Source organism: Motacilla alba, chromosome 4 (genome assembly GCF_015832195.1).
Source record: "Motacilla alba alba isolate MOTALB_02 chromosome 4, Motacilla_alba_V1.0_pri, whole genome shotgun sequence".
NCBI classification, from domain to species: domain Eukaryota; kingdom Metazoa; phylum Chordata; class Aves; order Passeriformes; family Motacillidae; genus Motacilla; species Motacilla alba.
The window spans coordinates 25,317,305-25,338,825 of record NC_052019.1 but is presented as its reverse complement, the minus strand read 5'-3'; the positions used below and the strand labels follow the sequence as shown (position 1 = coordinate 25,338,825).

General features: G+C 39.7%; 2 protein-coding genes across 3 annotated transcripts in view; one reads left to right on the top strand and one right to left on the bottom strand.

Annotated features, from left to right (window-relative positions):
* Nucleotides 1-4,760, top strand: part of CORIN (corin, serine peptidase) — a 118,064-nt gene extending 113,304 nt beyond the window's left edge. For both annotated transcript variants that reach the window (XM_038134464.1, XM_038134465.1), the window contains exons 21-22: nucleotides 638-771; nucleotides 1,221-4,760. In XM_038134464.1, coding sequence (XP_037990392.1) covers nucleotides 638-771; nucleotides 1,221-1,403 — 317 coding nt within the window. In that variant the 3' untranslated portion in view covers nucleotides 1,404-4,760. The remainder of the gene's footprint in view (nucleotides 1-637; nucleotides 772-1,220) is intronic.
* Nucleotides 4,761-15,198: 10,438 nt separating this feature from the next.
* ATP10D (ATPase phospholipid transporting 10D (putative)) overlaps nucleotides 15,199-21,521 on the bottom strand; it is a 31,788-nt gene continuing 25,465 nt past the window's right edge. Inside the window, exons 13-20 of the mRNA XM_038134463.1 lie at nucleotides 21,376-21,482; nucleotides 20,364-20,490; nucleotides 19,040-19,224; nucleotides 17,572-17,881; nucleotides 16,918-16,994; nucleotides 16,243-16,368; nucleotides 15,651-15,851; nucleotides 15,199-15,260 (exon numbers count right to left, since the gene is read on the bottom strand). Coding sequence (XP_037990391.1) covers nucleotides 15,219-15,260; nucleotides 15,651-15,851; nucleotides 16,243-16,368; nucleotides 16,918-16,994; nucleotides 17,572-17,881; nucleotides 19,040-19,224; nucleotides 20,364-20,490; nucleotides 21,376-21,482 — 1,175 coding nt within the window. The 3' untranslated portion in view covers nucleotides 15,199-15,218. The remainder of the gene's footprint in view (nucleotides 15,261-15,650; nucleotides 15,852-16,242; nucleotides 16,369-16,917; nucleotides 16,995-17,571; nucleotides 17,882-19,039; nucleotides 19,225-20,363; nucleotides 20,491-21,375; nucleotides 21,483-21,521) is intronic.

Sequence of the window (21,521 nt, the reverse complement as noted above, 5' to 3'; positions counted from 1 at the left end):
TTGTTGTTGTTCTCTAATGTGGTCAGAGTTTATTTTAAAGGTTTTATGCTAGGAAGCATCAAAAACCACCATGGCTACATAGCATTTAGTACAGCATACCCTAGGCTGAACAACTTTGATTAGAATTTGAGCTCAGTCAGTTGCTTAGACTAGGAAGAAGTCTTCTATTGTCTGTTGAACATATTACAATAATTTCATTAGGTTCAAATCCTGATTTCCTGGTACATTCTGTAAGTCAAATTTACTCAAACATAACCAAAATGGCTCTTGATTATTACCAAGATTTACCATGACAGACACCAAGAAACAGGGAGGTCCTGCCCTGGAACAGTGAATCAAACCTGTTGTCCACCTCTCTCTCATTACTATTTTCCAGCCACTACTGCCCCCATCTTAAAAGTCACAAACTGCAGCGTGTCAAGGTGTGAATGCTCAATAAACAGCAAATGTCACACCAGTCCCTGTGTGCTTAGTCCTACTCCAGAATGCAACACATTGTGCTCCTTACATTTAATACATATATCGAGAGCAATATTTAAAATGTATCCCAGTGGAAATGTTTGTCATACCTCATGGAGTCATAATAGGAAAGTATCTGTGAATTTGTGTATAGTAAACATGTAATTCTGTTTTTCAGTGCCTTTCAAGCTTCAAGAAGGAGAGGTTCGCATTATTTCCTTAGAACAATGCCAGTCATATTTTGACATGAAAATCATCACCAGCAGGATGCTGTGTGCTGGCTATGAATCTGGCACTGTGGACTCTTGCATGGTAGGCTTCTCTGTAAGAAGAAACAGAAAGTTTCCAGAAACAAAATTGCTTTTAGAAATCAAAATACTGTGATGTTAATTAGGTGTAGCATACTTTATATATTCTAGGAATGACAGCTGTCTATTTACTATACTTTAACCCAGCTTTTACTATTATTGTTAATATTGGTGTAAAGAACCTATCTTCATGCTAGTGAAATGCTGCTTGAAGACTCTAGGGTTTATCTGTATTAGTTAAATTTTTAATTTGTATGAGCATTTGCAGGTTATGTTTTGTACAAACGTCATGGGTAATGAATACTGGTAATGCTGCGTGTGGCGACACAGTTCAGCAGGTTTTTACAGCTGAGTTATCTGCTAAAGGCAGATGGCTGTAGGAAGTGTGATACAGCTTTAATGATGGGTGCTGGCCACGTGTGTAATAGACTGTTTTTAACTTTCCTGTTGCAGGGTGACAGTGGAGGACCACTTGTGTGCGAGCATACTGCCGGGCGCTGGACTTTGTTTGGTTTAACATCTTGGGGCTCTGTCTGTTTTTCCAAGGTTTTGGGACCTGGAGTTTACAGTAATGTGTCGCATTTTATTGAGTGGATTGAAAGACAAATATATATCCACACCTTTCTGCTAAACTAACTCCAGATGGTAAAAATTGTGCTGACAGACAAAAGAAAAAAGAAATCAGCTCTTCAACACTGAAGGTTTTGCAGTCCAGAAACTCTGTGAAAAGGAGTTTCAAGCTCTGTCTATTCTTGTTGTGGAGCTATGGAATATGCAGTGTATGTTACCGGTAAATCCTCTGCTCATGAATATATTTTGTGATAGAATAATAATACTGTTGACTTTTCTTTTAACTGTGTTGTGGTGCTATTCTAAAATTTGCACCACTGCAAAAAGCTTAAAAGAAAAGAATCCAACCACTTTCTGCCTTTCAGCTATTAAAACTAAGCAGTAGCACAGACTAGAAAAACTTTTAAAAATAACCTATTTTAATACTATTCAATTAATAGCACATGCGTTTTCACTCACTTCTTGTGATGAGGAAGGAACTTTGTGCATTCGTGTGGCACTGCAGGACATACATTCACAAGGACAACTCTCGACAGGGCCATACCACATGCTGGAGGGTGTGGAAGACATTCATGGGTTTGTGCATCCACGTGGCACAGGACACATCAAAGCACACGTGCAGGTCTCCAAAGGTGTGTAGCCATATGCTCCTGGGGTGCCTGAGCTAGTGCATTTGGTCCCTCAGGGTGGTTAATTTGCATGGGCACCCTGTACTGTCCTGATTCCACAGCTTCTGTTCCCAGAGCCAGACTGGGCATCTCTCTGGGGTGATGGAGGAACCAGCAGGCCAACAGACCCATAACTACCAGTAGAGACACTAGAGACCAAAACTTTATTGTTCAGACTCTTTGGACAGCCTCTAGCACTTAATCTTCTGAAGCTTCCAATGTCCTAATGTGTCCAGGAAACACCCGTATCTCAGCAGCACTACACTGATCAGTGCATTTATCAAACCTGTGCCCCACTGGCTTTCCTCCTCATGTTGTATAATGTGTTCAGCATACAAAGCATGCACTGACCATCTCCAGCCCTCTAAAAACCTGAGAGGGTTGCCAATACCACTGCAATGGTTTCCCCTCTTTAGAGTCAGCTAGTTTGGACATCTTGTGAGACATGGAAAATGCAGATTTAAAATGAAAAGGATGCAGTGTGGGCACCGTCCCAAATATTGGGGACTGGTTGATTTTTATAGGTCTCCTCTTGTACCTTGCATTTAAAGTTTAATTATGACTAGCAAGATGAAACAGTTGGGAAAAAAGAAAAAAAAAAAGAAAGAAAATGACTGATAGAAGGCTTGGGATTCCAGCTTCTGTTCAAATGAGTATTAGAAATACCAGAAGCAAAGTAAAACAGCTTCACCAGCAAAGGCTCAAGGAGCCCAGCTCAAGTGCTTGGTAGCCAGATGTGGAGTGCTCTGTGCAGTAGTAAGACACTAAGCCTTAACTCCACTTAACTCCAAGAGAATCTGGTTGGAAAAGATTATAATGGAGCTTGGCACTTTTTATGGTGCTAGAGGAAAAGTGTGTCCTATCAACTGCTGTAGATGATGTCCTGCACAGCTGTCAGCTTTTAGGAGGCCAGAACAGGACAAGGCAGGAATCTGAGGATTACAGGACAAATTCCACTGGGGAACAGTGCATTTAAAATTTGTGTTTTCAGTGCTGTGCCTAGTCCCCCTCCAGCCTAAGGCACACAATTAATCCTCTCTGCTACCTCTGGCGTGGCCCCATGACAGCACAGCAGGGCCTTGTCAATAGCATGACTGCTGCATGAGGAAAAATGCATAAAAAAGACCTAAACACATGGACATTTCAGGTACTATGAATCATGTTGCAACTCATCTCCATAAGTCTATTGCTTTCATAAAGGTTTATCTCTTATCTCCGAATCTTCTCCTTAAACACTGCTAACATTAGAGCATTAGTCACACTAGACTGCACTGTAGACATGAATATTAATAAATACTCAATATTTATGTTATGGATTCTGAAACTATTTAAGTGATTATTCAGTCACTGTTTCATGCTCAGAAGGAAAACTCTTTGAGGCTTTGCAATTTGATTGTTGGGGTTTTTAAGGATATAACACTTAAAATACTCTTATTGCCCCAGCTATAAATGAGAGAAAGCAGCTGTGACCATGTTTATCTAGTGCAAGTAGATTACAGCTGAAGCAGTTTATCGATGTCCTTGCCTCAAGGACATCGAGGCTGGAGCTCTCAGTCCTCACTTCAGCTTTCCTCTGGGGCTGGGATCTCTGTGGCTGTAGGGCAGAAAAGCTCTGAGTCCTGGAGCTGGTTCAAAAATTCCCTGAGGAGAAGGTGGCCCAGTGGTCATTAGAGCCAGCTGGCTGGTGTCACAGTGGTTCTGGCCAGGTGTATTTTCCAAAGAGATGCTGCTGCAGAATAAGCAACCCAGCCTGGCTTCTCTCCACCAGATATGGTTGATGGTTAGCAGCTTTGAATTTTGTAAAGCACCAGAGTACATAAAACCATTCATGTAGATATTAGCATTATCAAATGATAACATGTAACTACACATTTTAATTACCTGGATTTGACCTACCACCAGTTTCTAAGCAGTCCCTCCCAGGAAATGAGGCAGAGTCCTGCTTAAACATAAGGTGCAGGCCCATCCTATATGGGACGTCTGAAGAAATTCCAGGCTGAACTCCATCCCAGATGGCTCTAGGAGGGAGCACTTGGGTCTTATCCTTTCCCACGACTGTGTCTGACACAACATTCCATGTAAAGAGGAAATTTGTAATTTTATAGATGTATTTTTATACTGGGTTTTTTACGTGTGCACATGAAATAGGCAAACATGCTCCTCCTTCCACTGTATCAAGCCTTTTCCTGTGTGCTGACACAATGGTTCTGATCACAGTTATGCTGTTTTGTCCCACAGGTGTAGCCTCACTGTAAGGTAACATTTGTTGGTTTTGCTTCTACCACAGCTGTACCTCCAAATGGAAGCAATGCCACTCAGTCAAGCCATTGTGTTTCTTTCTAGTTGTACTAATAAAAATTTACAATCATTTTCCAAATAACTTCTGTTGAAAATGTGTTTTAATCTTTAGGGAGACTAAACGATAATATGGAGGCAACAAGTTATAACTTTCGCAATAATGCCTAAAAATAAACTTCAAAAAGCATTTTTGAATCCTTAGCTGACTTTTTTAGCAGCCCTGTTAGTAATGCAGTACTTGTGGAGATTCTGGCACTACTACCACTGTACAACTTTTAGTTTTTTCTGTGTGTATGCTTCCAGTACAGAATATTACTATGAATACTGCTGCCAACAACTACTCTGAACTTAGAAATCTGAAAAACTAAAGCTGCAATCAAATCTGCAATCTGAACATATTTTGTTCTATAATTTTGCTCTGGAATGCAATTAGTTTTAAATAAAAAATCTCTTATAAGTTGTGTACAGAATTTCAACAACATTTACACATGCTGAAATCAAAATAATAAGCAGACAGAAGCTTATAACAGTTAAAATTTACCTTTCCACTGCAAAAGGAAGCTAGGACCATGAGGGCAAGAGTAACATAATCAGAATAAAACAGGAACAAATAATACAAAACTCACACTGAAATTCAGCGATGGGAACATTGTTAAGACAGTCACATTTGGAAGTTGCCCATTAGCCTTGGCCAAGAGCCAGGGCTGGTGGGAGCAGTGGGTTCTCTGCTTTAGCTGGTCTTCAGCCAGTCCTCTGCCCTGTGCTGCGGCCAGTGGGGCTGTGGAAAAAACAGCTCGGGCTAAACATCAGCTCAAACTGTGGTCCAGGCACAGACCAGAGCTCACTGTGCTGCCAAAATAATCAGCAAAGGCTGTGGCTGACAGCCTCCTACAAATGTTTAGCACAGGTGTGGTTGTTGTGAAAGAAAAAAAATTAAAACATCAAATACTGCGAATCAGAGTAAAGACTGTTCTAGATGTAGCTACAAAGTTTGGGGCAGTTGAAGGTGATTCTTTCGGTTTGTTTTAAAATTAAAGAAGTGTAAATGCTGTGCTTCCTTTCGTGACATGTGGAAGGCACCTGTGAAATGCTCTTAAAAAGCTTATTTTCAAAATGGAAACGTCAAATCATGCTGTGCCTAAGTGGAGAAGCAAGCAGGTGATTGTGACGTTTTCAGTGCTAAAAAAAAAATAAAATAAGGGGAACATTGAACTGTTGAGAAGCACAGGGAGCACAATGTGTTTCCACCCTTCATTTGGCACTACTTTACTTATGGCCAATTAATATTTTAAAGCTTTTATGAAAGACTCATGACCCTCATCTCCCCTTCAGTAAAAGGCAGCAAGTAATCACAGCAAATGCCCTCAGCTATTTCTGCTGTTTGTCCACCACAAAAAAAACTAACAAACCCAACCTCAAAGCCACTACACCAAAAAAACTGACAATCAAACAACAACAACAAAACAACCCCCAAAGCAACTTTTACCTAACAGATGATTATGTTATGACCCAGGCTGCTTGCTGAAATCCTCTAATAAAACACAGACTGTACAGTTTTAAGCAATATGGAGTACCAACATGCAATACACACAGACACACACACGTGTGTGACTTTTCACTACTTCAAATGGTACAAAAGCACTTAGAATCTCAGCAGAGAGGAACAGTGTCCTGAAAGCCTCCCTGCACTAAGTTATGAGTAATGGAGTGCTGAAGCTTGTAAAGAGTCACATAATAGCAATTTAAATGTCCATCATGGAGCTGGTCTCAGGTCTAACAGATGATTCCCACTCATATGTTTCTTCATGTTTCTTCATATTCTGATGCCATGGCTTAGTGAGAAAGTTTTGGAGGCTCTTACTCTGCATACTTACAGCTTTTGTATGAAAAAAAAAAAAAGCAAACTCCTGACACTTAATGATCATTTACCTGTCATATCTGCTGGTAGGTTCTGCTTCTGCAGTAGAGGCAACAAGAGGGCAGGTCACAGGCTGGTGTAGTCCCCAGACTCTTTTTCACAGAGGCAGGGGTGACAGAGCTGAGGCCTGCACTCCCTCAGGTCACTGGAAGTGCTGGAGCTCCCCCATCAAAGTTGAACACACCTCACTCATAGAGTTAGAGACTTGTAAAACATGGACCAATCTCCTCTCAGTGGCCACAAGTGCAGAGAGGCCATGGATTTAAAGTGCAGAAGAAACATTCAGGTCAGATAATAAAAACAAAACAAATATTTTACTCTGAGGGAAGGAAAGCACTGCCTGTTTCTCTGGAGCTCTTTACAGCAGGATAACATCCACTAGGAAGGACAAGGGTGGAGTTGAGTAGATGATTTCACTTCATCCCAGTAACTCTCTTCCTGTGTAATTCTACCCCAGTACCAGCTTGTCTCCCTGCACAACCTGCTGACTGTTTTGCAGCCTTGCAGCTCTCATTTCTTGTCAAGAAAGCTAAGATGTTTCACTTGGGAAACATGGAGTACACTCACGGCAAGGTGCCCCTTCCACAGCAAGAAGGATGTTACAGATAAATATCCGAAAAAGGAACTCAAACCAACATGATCTCTTGGAATTTGATTGTTTGCCATCACTTCAAAGGTCTCCACTAACTTTATGTTAGAACCTACCAAAACCATTTTGTCATATGTTGAACCAGACTGGGGAAAAAAAAAATTCAGAAATGGGTGTCATCACTTTCTCTTTCTCCCCTCACTAACACTAGGGGTAGAGTCAGCCCTAATTACATTCTACCTTTTGAACACAGAGCTGTATTAAACATTTGGTAACATGTGGTGACTGGCATTTGAATGAACTCAGCATGCCCTCAATATCTGCCCTGTATAGCAGCAGCTGTCCAGACCTCACAGCGTTTGTTTAAATTCTTTCAAAGATCTTAAAAGATGTGGAATATGTAACGTTGATCATTGATGTGGAAAGCTCATGGTTCAATTAGAAAGCAGAGCCCTTGCCCAAAACATGGTGCCTAAAAATAAACACACAGATCTTGGCAATTTGAAAACAGAAACTTTGAGAAAGTAACAGAACCAAAAAATGGGCTCAGCACTAATAATGCATTAGCAGCTATAGTTTGAGGAAACTGTTTATTTCAACAGGTGCTAGTAAATACAAACAGATTTCCTAAGCTTCTCTCTAAATTGTCCATGTAACTTTTTGGGAAGGGAAGTAAAAAGGAGGCAGTATTTCAAAAAGTCTGTAATCTAGAAGTTGCCACATGCACCTCTGCCACTTTTTGTGCAGTGTGAGCAGTAGGAAATTGGCAGAGAGCAGGACTCGTCTACCTTGGAGACAGATGAGCAACAGCACTTAAATGTGAGACATGCAGTGCACGACGCCTTCTTTTAAGCAGCCTTTAGAGACACTTAAGCTGATTATTATAAAAGCCTGGAGGAATTTAAAAACACCTGAGAGTGAAGAAGAGTGATGTTACCAGGTAAAAACTGCTATTTGTAAGGGAAGACCTGAAGACAGCCTGGAGCTCCTCACTGTTGCTGGCAGACAGTTCTGCAGTACAGGCATGAGGTAGTTTAGAGAAAAAGCAGCCAGCTAACATCTGAATTGGGTGAGGTGGGAAAGAAGTCAATTTTGGTAGCAGACAACATGAAATGGCAGATGGAATCAAAATGGAGTGATACAGCTGGAGGATGACCTGTCATGTAAAACAAAAGGCTGCACTTCAGATTTGCTCTTTATGTGAAGAAGGCAGCGAGGGAGACATGTTACATGGGCTCATTTGGGCTTCTCTCTTATGGGTAAAATGGTGTTTGTCCAGCAGTGAGATGGCCCATGCAATAGCCTGGTGAACAAACTGGACCACAGTGGTTATATAAATTACTGTCTACACACACTACAACATGTAATAAAAAGTCTTGAAACAAGCCAACCACTAACACACATCCCAGCCCTGTAGCTTACTTCAGACTTCAGCAAGTGGTGAATCCCAGGGCATGCTAGGGTTCTAGGGCAGCAGTGTAAGACTTACCTGAACTGGATTCTGCAAATCCACATTCATGCAATGCATGGTGCAACACCACGAGGTGTTATGCAATGTTGCATACAAGAAATAAGAAGTGTGCAAAGTCTAGTATGTGAAAAAATATAAAAAATAATCCAGACATTTAGACTGTGAACATCTTAATAAATTAATAAGTCTTATAAACAAGCTTTTAAGGAAATGTGTTCATTATCTACCTTGGCTGAAGAAAACAAAACCACAGCATGGCATAAATCAGCAGTTAGTACTCCTGGGTTTAACCAGCTAGCATTCCAACTTTGTAAAATACAGTAAAGCATCTTCTTCACACAAAACAGAACTCAAAACTGCTCTGTGTGCTAGAGATACAGCACTGCTGCCCTTCTCAGAAGCACACACAGAGACTTCGGCACATGATCTATTGCCACCAAATGTAAATGTATTAGCTTCCTTTGGTAAATTCAGTATCAGTTTCCTTTTGGTAAGTTCTTGAACTCTTCAGAGTTCAAGCCACTTGTACTTGCAGACTCATCCTGAATGTCTGGTAAGAAGGAGGTGTTCTTTAATAACCCATCTCTTGAACAGGTCTGAAAAGGTGTTTTAGATGCTGGCAAAACACTGTCAGTGCTTTCTTCCTCTGATACAGCACTTGCAGCTGAGCTGGAAGGCACAGAAGTAGGTTGGAGCTCCACCCTATAATTCACATTGCACTCATCTTTCCATCTCTTAATTTCTTTCCTCTGCTCCTCAGGGGACAGTCTGACAAGGTACTTGGCTCTCAACACCGGAGATGGAAACAGTGTTCCTTGGAGAACTCTAATCAAATATCTACAAAATAAACACAAATAAGCTGTTTAAAAGAAACCCCAAAACTGTTTCCAATTACTAAAGGAAACCAAACGCCACTCAGGTAACTCTGAAGCCTTGTTCTTGGACTAAAACTAGATGATCTTTAAGGTCTCTTCCAACCCAGGCCATTCTATAATTCTGTGATATTAGAACTGACTTAATTGGCAATTTAGGTTGGATTTAATCACAGATTTTTGCAGTGAATTTTCAGGCAGCAGGGCATCCAACGTCTGTCCCTCCATAAGAGAACTTCTCCTTTAAACCTCCAGTGAAAGCTCAGTCTTACTCCCTCACACTAGAAGCTACAGAGGACCCCCTGGCTTCCCTGGCCCCTGAGTGGGGGCTTTTCAGCACCATACAAAGGATCATATCAGAAATAAACATGGAAAAAAACATAAGTGTGACAGCAGTAGTCCCATAATAGGCACTTCTGCTTCAAATCACTACAGTAGAAAAGCTGAAATTAGCCACAACAGCTATTAATCTTCTGAGGTATTGACGCAAGGACAGTACATACGACTAAAGGTATTTCTAAACAGTTTGCCTTTAATTCACCATGAAGATCACTGTTGTCTTCAAAATTCAACAGCCACACATTGGAAGTAGCCACCAAGCTGAAACCTTTATCTTACCTCAGCTCTCTACAGCCCCACCAAAATGTCCCAGAACAGCCTTTATCTAGTAATTTGTCATGTAGGGGAGATTTACTGTGTGTGAAAGAAAAGGCTCTACTGTCACCACCTGAACCAAACTGAAAGCAGGGACAGTAAGCCACGTGTTTCTTGCACCTCATGGTTTGTCATTCTGCTGAAGTGTGAACCAAAGCCATCAGTCAGATCAGATCAGTCATAATCCCCAGTGAGTGCTGGAAAACTCTTGATGACATGCTTAAGACACAGATCAGACAATGTTCAAACGGGACTTAATGCTTGGTGTCCATGGCAGGCATCAAGAGGCATGGCTCTGCCAGCTTTCCTGCTGGCAGGTCTGATAATTTATGCAGCACTTGATCCAGAAAGTTTGCTCAGACTGTGTCTAAAGGTATTAAATTACATCAGGTGAGCAGGAAACAGCACTTTTTCTCCTCAACTCTTCTCAGTATCTGTCTGTGCAATTCAATTTCAAGTCTCATTTCTTTCTGAAATGATATAAGAGGGGAAGAAAGAGACATAGCACAGAAGAATGAGTAATTAGCACTGGAGGCACATCACTAATAGGCTACAGACTTGAGTTCATGCTCAGGTAGTGAAATGAATATAGCTGTGGCTACTAAAGAAAGCTACACAGGTTTGATGAAGTCTCTTTCACTGGTTTTCACATGGTTTGGTTTGTTCTGTTGGCTCATTCAGGTGTCTCCCTTCTCAGGATGCTGGAGTCTTCCACTTCCATCCAATACTACTACCTTTCCAGGGTGAATGAATTATTAAACTTGAACTTCAGTGAGACAAAAAAATATCAAGACCCCTTGTGAATCTAGTCAGCATGTTTCCACCCCACAAAGAAGTCTGTACATGCATTCTTCACTCTAAATACTCTTGTACATATTCATGACATATATTTCAAACAGAAAATCATTTCACAAACTAACACAGACTAAACACAGTATTTCTTTGTCTATATATAGTACATGTCCAACTTTGGTCACTAATTTAACTGTATGAACTCTGTGATTACAAAAATTATTGTTTCTTTGCCCTCTAAACACAATATTTAATATTATATAAGTCACAAAAGAAATTTTTTTTTACTGAAATTTACTTGGAGAACTAAATGGCACCAAAAAGTTGTCCTCACATAGCTTGGTCTAACAGAGTAATGACATTTTCATTTATATTGGGGGATGCTAGGGAGGAAGGACCTAGCCAGAGTTTCATAACACCAGTGACTCACAGAAAACTAATTTTGGTAACAGCAGTGATCTATAATTATATAACAGAAACTCACCTGGGTAGCAGAGCAATGCAAGTAGTCAGAAGGCAAACTAAGTAAAATACTGGGTCTGTCATGTGCTTTTCCATGATCCAGTAAAAATCTGATCGTGGGGTGTGGGTTTTGCAGGTTGCTCCAACAGCCAGAGTGAACACAAAGTAAAACAGGATGCTGCCAACTATAACTACTGCATGTATCCATGTCTGCAATTCAGACAAGGAAAGAAATAAGATTTAAGCTGTAAAACAGAAAGACTGTTACATCTGTATTTGCATGAACATGCACACTTTTCCTCCAAGGGCAGCTGCTGAATGTAACAGAGGATACATCTGTTCAGATAATATTCCTAACAATATTCCAAAACAATCCAGAAAGAATGGAGCCTTCTTTTTACAGTATACAGGTGTTCCAGACATTTAATTTTTTAAATTCTCATAAATTCATAGCTTTTTATTCTTTTGTGAAAGACATTTGCCTCAGATTACCACCTTATCCACTGGTGGCACAGAAAGCTTTCTCAAGGAAATGGAGATGAGATCTTCACATGAAACTACCTTTATATGTATTGCTTGAGATATTACCTTTCTGCACTAGAGTTTTCTGAAATTTTACACCTAAACAGCTATAACAGCTACTAAAAAAAAAAAACAACATTGTCACTGTTCTTACAGCCTGCCAACATTAAAAAATGCCAAATAAAACACATTTAAGTAAGGTCCTCTAATCAGAGTGTAAATACACTCATGCTATATATATGTTCTCAATAAAAACATTTTAATTATGGCTGTCATACTCCCAAAAGAACAGTGAAAAAACTGAATCACAACCTGAAATTTCATCCATTATAAAACAATCCTAAAAATACTTCTAAAAGTCAAAGAAAAAACAAAACCCATTAGTAAGTGTCCTTCTACTGTACCCATTATTGCATTTTCTTTAAAATTAAGCCAAAACCCCAAGTATCACCCTTGTAAGGGCCCTAAATTTATCCAAGCTAAGGCAGATGCTTTAGCTTGTGCAGACTTGAAAACTGAAATGTTTGTTAGCCAATTGGTTTTCCAGTTCTGGCATCAAAATACACCTCTGTGCTGTTTATCCTGAAGACAGAAGATATCCTGATGACAGAGCAGATCATCAATTCCAAGCATTCAAAATCAGCAATTTACACTGTTGTCTTTGAGATGCAAACTTTGCAAACTAAGTTTTGCAAACTAACTTTCAGCAGATCACTGGTGAATTTTTACCATTCGCAAAACTGAACCAACATCCTCCAAACCACCCTACCTTAAAAGGAAGCAGGATCATTTCACTATTTGAAAATAATTCTGAGGCCATGTTTTGTTAATTTTAGTCATATTTCTATTGGTTCCAATGACAGATGCATTAGAAGAGCTCAGATGATCGCATAAATACAATAATTAAGGTTTACCCTTTTATATTTACTCTGTTTTGTATTTGAAGACCTCTCTTCCCTATAATTTTACTGAAAGCTGTATGCACATACTCTGTAAGGAATATACTCTTTGGGAAACAAAGTACTCACCACAGACTTGCACTCAATGAGAAGGTGAAACAGCATTATGAAGAGTGCTGCTGTGTTTATGGGGTTCCCAAAAGAAAAGATGTCTATGTCTGAGCCACAGTAAGTCTGTAAAGAAAGACAGTGGTCAGTGTCAAATATTCTTTATGTATAGTCCTAACATGAAGTGGCATGAGTAATTTCAATACCATACATATTTTCACACACAGAGCTCAGTTCTGTTCTAATGATGATCTTAGTATAAATTCATATACAAGGAAGTAAAAATCAAATACTTCATTCTATTCTGTAATTTGCTTAGGTTTCAAGTAAGTCAAAATGTATAACTATATTTTGTAGCCAGCACTTACAAAGTAAGGCACAAAAAAGCAAACGAGACTTTGGTAAAAAGCATCCAGCAAGGTTATCCAGAAAGCTGAAGGCAAGTAAGCCTGTAAGAGAAAAACATAATGGCATTGTAAGAAATTAAACAAACTGCTGCATCCTTAACTAGCATTAATTTGGATCTGGGGAAAGATTATCTGCAGAAGTAATTCCAGTTAGTTTCCAAATGAAAAAGGCATCTTTTGTGTTGCAGTTATTAGAACAAAGATCTCCCTCCACACTTACATAGCAAACTGTTAGTATTTAAATCAGCAGCCAGCTCTGGGAACTCTGATCTTGCAGCTGTTCCTATCAGAAGTGATGTGCCAGAGCCTCACTGTGCAGAGCTGAGTCCCAAGGAGGGGAGGAGGTTGATGGACAGGGAAGTACCCTGCAGCTTACCATCACTGAATACTAAGTCCCACCTTCTTCTATCTCCATCCCTTTTTGGTATGTGTGCCGACTCTTCTGTGCAGATGGGACTCCTCTGTGAACTAATTTAACTCATCAGATGTGAGAAATCAACTCACTTTTCTGCTGGAATAACACATTGCTCTTTTAGTGAGTTAAATCAGCTCGTGGGAGGACCTGATGGGATACAGAGCTGGCACAAGGAAAACAATTTAACTATATGGATGAAGAGGGAACAGGAAGAAAAAACAGGAGAAGGGAATAAGACTTTCTCCCTCAGTAGCAGCAGATTGCTACGACAGACCAACCACCTAGGAAACCACAGTTACCTATGCTCTGGCTCAGCTATATCCCATTCCTTCAGGCACTGAAGTGAGACACATAGGTGACAAGCGCAATCATCCAGGATGTCCTCTATGATTAGTGGAGAGATGGATTTTTCCAAAGAGCCTTTCAGCCCTTTTAAGAACTGAACCACTGTCTGAAGTGATGTGGAAAACTTATTTGCCTTTCAGGAAAGTGCTTTAAACTACTGAAAATGAAGCCCATTTACTGTTCCATTATTTTTTATGGTTTATACAAAGCTGTACACTCGTGAGATCATGGTGCAATACTGTGATATTGTATCTTATTGCATCTTTAAAAGCATTTCTTATTTTTCTACATTGTATTTAAGTCCAAGCAATTATTTCCATATGCTTCCATGCATGAAAGGAAATGATAATAACTCCAACCACAGAGCAAGGAATGATGGGATGGACAAAAGACAAAAAAAAACTAACAGAAGATAAGGGAATAAAAAGGCAAAGAAGAAAATATATTATATAATGCGGTAATTCTGATTATGTTGCTTCAAAACCTTCATCTCAGCTCAGATCACTGCATTGTACATACCCTGAAGATCAAAACAAATAATGAGGCCTTGCAACATTTACTTAATCAAAATTCTTTGACTGACAAAGCACAGAACTGCTCAAGCCAATCTACATAGGTTTAGATTGGTACCAAAAGAATATTGTTTTTCAAAAATACTGTAAACCAAGCAACATAAAATATTTAAGCGCATATAAAAAGAAATGTAGAAGTCCACAAACAAGCAAAACAATTTGTCCATTCACTGTGTAACCTTCTTTCCCTTCTAGACTGGACCTAAACTTCAGCCAGGTTATAATGAGACAACACTAGTACAAAACATGCTGTAGCTCTTTTTTTTAGTAGTATTTGTTAGAATCGAGTAGAATAGAACAGAATAAAACATTGCAGCTGGAAGGGATTAACTGGTCCACCTGCCTGACTACTTCAGGGCTGACCAAAAGTTCAAGCATGTTATAAAGGGCACTGAGGAAATACCTCCTTAACACTGACATACTTGGGGCATTGACCACACCTCTAAGAGTCTGCTCCAGTGTATGACCATCCTCTTGGTAAAGAAATGCCTTCTAATGATATTGTAGGATCTGATCATAAAGAAAATGTTAAGTTTTAGGTGACTCATGCAGTCAATGTTTCCTCTCTCTGGACTATTAGTACCTATTTTGTCTCAGGCTCAGTATGTCACTGCCTTCAATTGTTATAATAAAAATATTATTGTAATTATTAAGTTCTTAGAAGTATAAATTTAAAATTATGCTAGATTTCATGCTAAGCAAAGCAGAAAACCCCACTGAGTTATATAATTTTGATTTAGAACCTACTCCCCCACTCCCTCTGGTTTTCTGTGCTAAATGTTTGGACAGAAATTACTGACAGACCAGGTGTGATGTATAGTGTTTTCCTGTGAGAAGGCAAATACCTGTAAGGTGAAAAGTACCCTGACTGACAGAAGTTCTTTGAGGATTATTTGAAATTATTCTGCTCTGGTTCTTTGTCAGTTGAGACCTTTATATGACAAAGAAAAAATATAGAGTATACAGAGTGCCCTTATCTTGCTCAAACAAATCCTAGTTTGAGGAAGCATGTTGACAGCTGACACGATGAATGAAATAAACATGCTGGTAACAATGTTTGTCTAGTACATTGCTTTACCTGAAGTCCTTAATTTCTTTTATCATCCAAATGTCTGATCAGATTGGGTCTATTACTGAAAAGACCCTAAAAAATCTTTTGAAAAACAGGTTTGTACTTGTGCACATATTGCACAGGCCTAGACATTTCCTAACAGAGAAAGTAATTTAAAACAATGTTCATCTGAGATGAAAGATGAAAGACAGAAATGGCTCAAATGCTGACCATTTCAATTTGCTTCAGGCCAAGCACTCTGTAACCTACCACAGATTTCTGGCTCATTGTGTAAAGCTGTGGGAGTTCCATGAGTATCTCTGCAGATATATCTTTGTCCAAGACACCATAAACGATGGGTGGCACCGATGTAAAAAGGAGATTGAAAAGAATCAGGATCCAGTAGTCAGTCATTGATGTGCCTGAAAACCCGCAGAAAAACTGGTACCAAAACAGGAGATTCACGTAGGTCTGAAATGCCAAAGATGACATGATGAAATTTTAGCCACTGACAAATGCTTTAAAAACAAAAGAAAAACCAGTAGGTCTTAGGCCTGGTTAAAGTAATTTGTGGAAGCTTTTCAAAATCAGACATGGGTTGCTGAAACAGTCGTGCTGCCACCATATTAGTAGTGCCCCTCACCCACTGTTTAATGAAATCAAACAATGGCTTTGAGTGAGAAATTTAGTCCAAGAAATAAGAGCCTCTGGCCTCTGCAGGCAAATGGGAAACTGAATTGTTTGACACATATTTTTGGAAACCATTCACAATAGGAAGAGAAAAAAAATAAAGCCTCACAAAACCTTTCAGTGCTCAAAAATACGTAAACTGTGATTCTCCTAGAATGGGACAGCTGCATACCACATTCTTGTAGAAGAAGTAAAGCACCATGTTGGTAAGTCTGGTATAACACCAGTGACCATGGACAAGCAGCAGCTTCCTGAGGTGTCTAAACTGAGAGATTGCAAAGTCACTTGCCATCACAGCCTGCAACACACACAAAAAAAAAGGATAAGCTATAACCAAACTGTTAAAAATAAGCTTCAGATACTGCCAACCAAGCAACTTACCCACTGTTGGAAATTCTTATTTTACAATTTTTTTATACATAGTGCTTGCCAGGTTATCCTGGCAATAGGAATATCCTCAGATATTCCCTTCCATACAAGACTTTTCAACTAACACAGAGCTCAGTCCAACACAGCACAGGCAGGAATATGGCCGTCATCACTATTACCACAATAAATCACTGCACAGAAATCACTGACACTGACACTTATGCTGCTCATTTCCCTGCATGACATGAGTAATATGGAGCTCAATGACAGGCAGCAAACTATTGCTTGAAGCCTGACCTGCAGTATTCAGCTTCTGATTGCTCCTGGTGGAATGCTGAGGCCTGGGTGTGAGGCTCAGGCTGCAAAGTTTTGCCCATGTAAGGGAACAGACTGTGGAGCTATTGGGTCTCCAGAGTACACTCTGAACTGATTTAAAATGGAACCTGACATCATTTGCAGCTGTCTTTAGATACACTACCTGCATGCCTTCCTGGCCAGATATTCCCACACCAGTGTCAGCCACCTGGATCATACTGACATCATTGGCACCATCACCTACATAGAAAAGAGGAAAAATCAAAACTAGCTTTATTGGCTATCACATTGCTATGGAGGTGGCAGGAAAAGACAAACACCAAACACCAGAGAGTTCAGAGACACACATTTTTATGGCCAAACTGAAAAACACTAAGGAAAACAGGATTAGTAAGTGGAACACTTGCTTGAACCGAGCTATGTTCTCCAAATAGATAATAGATGTTCCTTTTGTCAGAATTTAGCTGGCACGCTGCACTACAAAATATGGGCACTTTAAATCACAGCCAGTCATCTCCCCCCTGCCTCCTAATTTTGGGGGGTTATGATGGAAAGAAAAATGCTCTCACTTGCTGCTTTGCATGTTACATAAGAACGGTATGACTGATGCTGTTCTTACTGCTTTATACTGACATAAATTTATGGACTAAATTTGCTATTTCAGAAGACAAACATCATCTCATGTCAGAGACAACTACAATTCAAAGGATTATCTTGCTCATAAAATAAATTTTGTGACAGACATTAACAAAATATACGAGAGAAGGAACTGGCTTCTACTTCTTTTCAGAGAAAGGAGGATAACCACAAGACTCACCTACAGCTAATGTCATTGCCTTTAGCTTACTTCGCACCAGTTTGACCAGGACACTCTTCTGCAGTGGTGTGGCTTGGCAACAGACTACAGCCTGACATTTTTCTGTGAGTTCCAAGAAAATATTCTGTAGGCTGTCATGAAGGACATGTTCTAAAGTCCTTCCATCAATAACCAGGCCTGAATTGAACCCTTGAGCTTGGGTGGAGGGACTTGCAGAGACATTTCCAAGTTTCTCACTGTGGTTTTTTTTGACAGAAGCATTCTTCTGGATGTCTTCTAAAATTTTGCTCATTACCAAGGCACAGGCATCCTAATAAAAGACAAGAGAAAGGCATCTTATGAAATACTGTTTGTACTCTGCCTCCCTTTTAAATTCAAAAGTACATATGGGGAAAACCTCAAATACTCTCCTTGTATAGTATTTATCTGGAAAGGCTCAGACGCGAGGCTGAATACCCCTTTAAAATCACAAAGGATGTAGACTGTTGTTAATAAAAGTCTGTGATAAACTTTGCTTTAGCAGATTTGCTTGGGTATTGCATTAAGAGAAGAGAGAAAAACCTATGCAAGCCAGAAAACCTTCACTGACTAGCAGGAAAAGCAACCATTAAGGATTCTGTGATATAAATACAGCTTTGATAAACCTTTTGGTCTCTGTGTTTTGTTTTTTTTCTGGCATGCAGAGCCAAAAGTGCATTTCATATCACATTACAGGTGAGCTGCCATGAATTACTGAGGAACTGGCCTTGTGAAATGTTTTACCTTATCAGAATCAATAATAAATGCTCAAAAAGTTCATGGTATCAATATATGTAAAGCACATGGAATACAGAAGAAACTACATCTTCTTATATCTTCTCATCATTTTTCTTTGAAATGCAACAGTATCAAATCCTGGGTTTATTTCTAAGCCTCGTTAGAGGGAGGAAGAGCACTCCTGCAAAAGGGGCTTAGCTCTCACTGTCAAGTAAGACACTAATTTCTCAGCAAAGTAAAAGGAAAATGTTAGCACAAATCAAACTCCAAGCTTTCCTCAAAACACAACTGGACTAAAAATCCTTTCTTTTTTCACTTTATTTTCCCCACAGTTAATTCTTGCCACACTATCTTTTATGGCATACACAAATTGTATTTCTTAAGATATATATGAGCAGAGAAAAAAAGAATAATTTAAGGTCTTAGAACAATCCTCTAAACCTGAGGCCATGTCAGCTTCTTAGCTTACTACAGAGAGAAATTAGGAAGTTTATTCAATTAAAATAATTAATCGTAATGTGGGAACTGCATATAAAGAAACAGATGTTACATACATAGAAAATATTTCATATTTTACCCACAAGGAAGAACAATACAGAAAAGCAAATATTCTTTAATTTCCCAAGCAAACAATATTTGCTTTTCTGTACTGTCCTGTGGACTAGCCTTATTGAATTTTTCAGCAGAGAAGAAAATCTAGTTTTCCACTCACCCTAGTCTGTGATTTGAGAGTGAAGATTCTGTCCTCTGGTTCCAGCAGTTTACAAGCATAGGCAATGTTGACAGCTGTCTCTCTCTTGTCACCTGTCAACATCCATATTTTTATTCCAGCTTTCCGTAATGCCTGTATTGTGTCTGGAACACCCTCCTGCAGGCGATCTTCAATGCCAGTGGCACCTTAAATTAAACAAGCAGAAAGATAAGTGCTGCTGTACCAAAATGCTTTAAGAGTGACAGGATGAGCTGGTTCTCTCTTCGTACCCACATCCCAAAACAGACATGCTACCATGACGTGCTTGGAATTTCCTGAAAGCAAGCACCTTGGCAGTATGAAGTTGTTTAACTTCTTTATTTTCACTTCCATTTAATATTAGGGCCAACCCATATTGCTTATTGTCACACCAGAGACACGAACCTGCAAGACAGCAGGTCTCCAAAGCAGCTTGACTTCTCTCTGTTGGCTTTTGTGGCAAAGGGTACCTGCATATCCTTAAAAAAGAACCAGTTTGCAGCACTGCTCTAGGTCCTCTCCAGAAACTGAAGCCAGTGATCCCATAATTCCTTCAGTATCAAGGTCTATTGCATTTACACTAAGCAGATATGACACAAACTGAGAGAAGGAGCATCCTTTACACAATAGGATCTGTCTCTCTTCAGCTTCTAGCATGAGCTGCCTTTGCCACCACAGTCAGATCTTTGCACTTTGTTTTCCAAGTGTTATTTTCTGGGCAGTTCTCTAAAATGATTATCCCAGACTGCCTGCAGTTTACCTTTCATACACCTACAACAAACATTTTTTGTTTCATTTCTGCACAGCTTAATGACCTTCAGAGGAATGGTTCTGGCAGAAACATGCCTGACTTCTCTCAATGTTATTACAGGAGAACACAGCACAAGCACACCTGCTGTGCCACGAATGCAACACTGATAGAAAATATGCCCAGAAGTGGGATATCTCTGAGTATTTGCACAGGCAGTCCTGTGACTTGTTACTATCATTTCATGTGATTGTTATAATTACATTTAAAAACTCTAATGTAGATAGAAAAATACACAATGTTAACAGTAAAAGAAACAAAACCCCCCACAACAGTAGATTTTTACAAACAACAGGAGAGCACTATCTGTCTTCAGTGTGCTTTACAACTAGTACAAACTTACCAGTGGGATTTATGAAAATTCAGGAGTGATGATAAATTCTAAGTCTGTAGAAAGCTATGTGTTACACAGATTGAGATTAACACAGCTCTCTGCAAGCAAATTCCAATTATAAACACACAGGCATTTTCTTGGGAGTTACAATATTTTCTACCTACCAAGCAAAGTTAGTTTGGTCTCAAGCCTCATGGCAGATTCAAGCAGCAGGTCCTCCCTATTGTCAATGCTGGTTTCTGCTAAAAAACGATGATTTAACCACTCTGCATATTCTGCATCACTCATCACCTATATAGGGAGGGAAAACACAGGCATGTATCTATAACAGGTTTTCAGCAGTGCATCAGAAGTGTTCTCATGGTTACTTCCACATGCTGAACCTACAAGTGCAGCTCCTGGCAGCGTATTACTTACATGCTCCAGGATGTCCATGGATTTAGTACAATGTTCAGAGAGTTAAACTACTTTGCCAGGCTACTCATTGGCAACCTGCAGGTTCCTGGGGCTGCCTGACAGATTTCCATTTAGATAGAAGGCAGGCAGGGTCATGGGCACAGTGCACTGTCCCCACTGCTGCTCACCTGCAGTGCTGACACTGCCACAGAACCACTGCACAGCTGGGTACAGCTTGATGGCTGCACAGCCACACAGCCTGCACTTTCACTTTGCATAAAGCTTTGTAAAGAGGCTTCTAGCCTGTTTCAATCCCTATGGAATTTTACTTCTGAGCAGCTTTGAATTTAAAATGAAACCTCAAAACATCATTTCAGTTGTGCATCCACAGCTTGTAACACTGCGATCTGTCTGTGAAACCAAATAAAACAGGTGTAACTTAATCTCTTTTCTGTGTCTGGAATTCCACCTAGGGTAAGATTCACACAAGGAGACCTGCTAATGACTCCTGAAAAAAAAATCTGGCTGTTCAACAATCCCTGTTTAAAATTAGGATGCTAAGATGGTTGGCATCCTGAACTGACAAAAAATGGCAATCTAACAGATGTCAGGAACTGATCTGGGTTTTCTTACATATTTCTCCTGAAAGAACATCAGGATAAACAAAATGTGGCAATAGAAGAATCTGCTTAGAAGACATGATGTTTGCTCCACTGGTGGTACCACTAAGGCTGGTCACAGACTGCAAACATTCTTCAATATATATATTAAAAGAAATACCTTCTTAGCAATACACAGAGTGCGCAGTCCTCTTCTGGCATAATCATCCAAATGCTGCTGAGTTCTCTCTTTAATCTTCTCTTCAATTTCAGAATTATCAGTATGTACTGTCACACAAAAAGAAGAGAAAGCAAATTAAACATGCA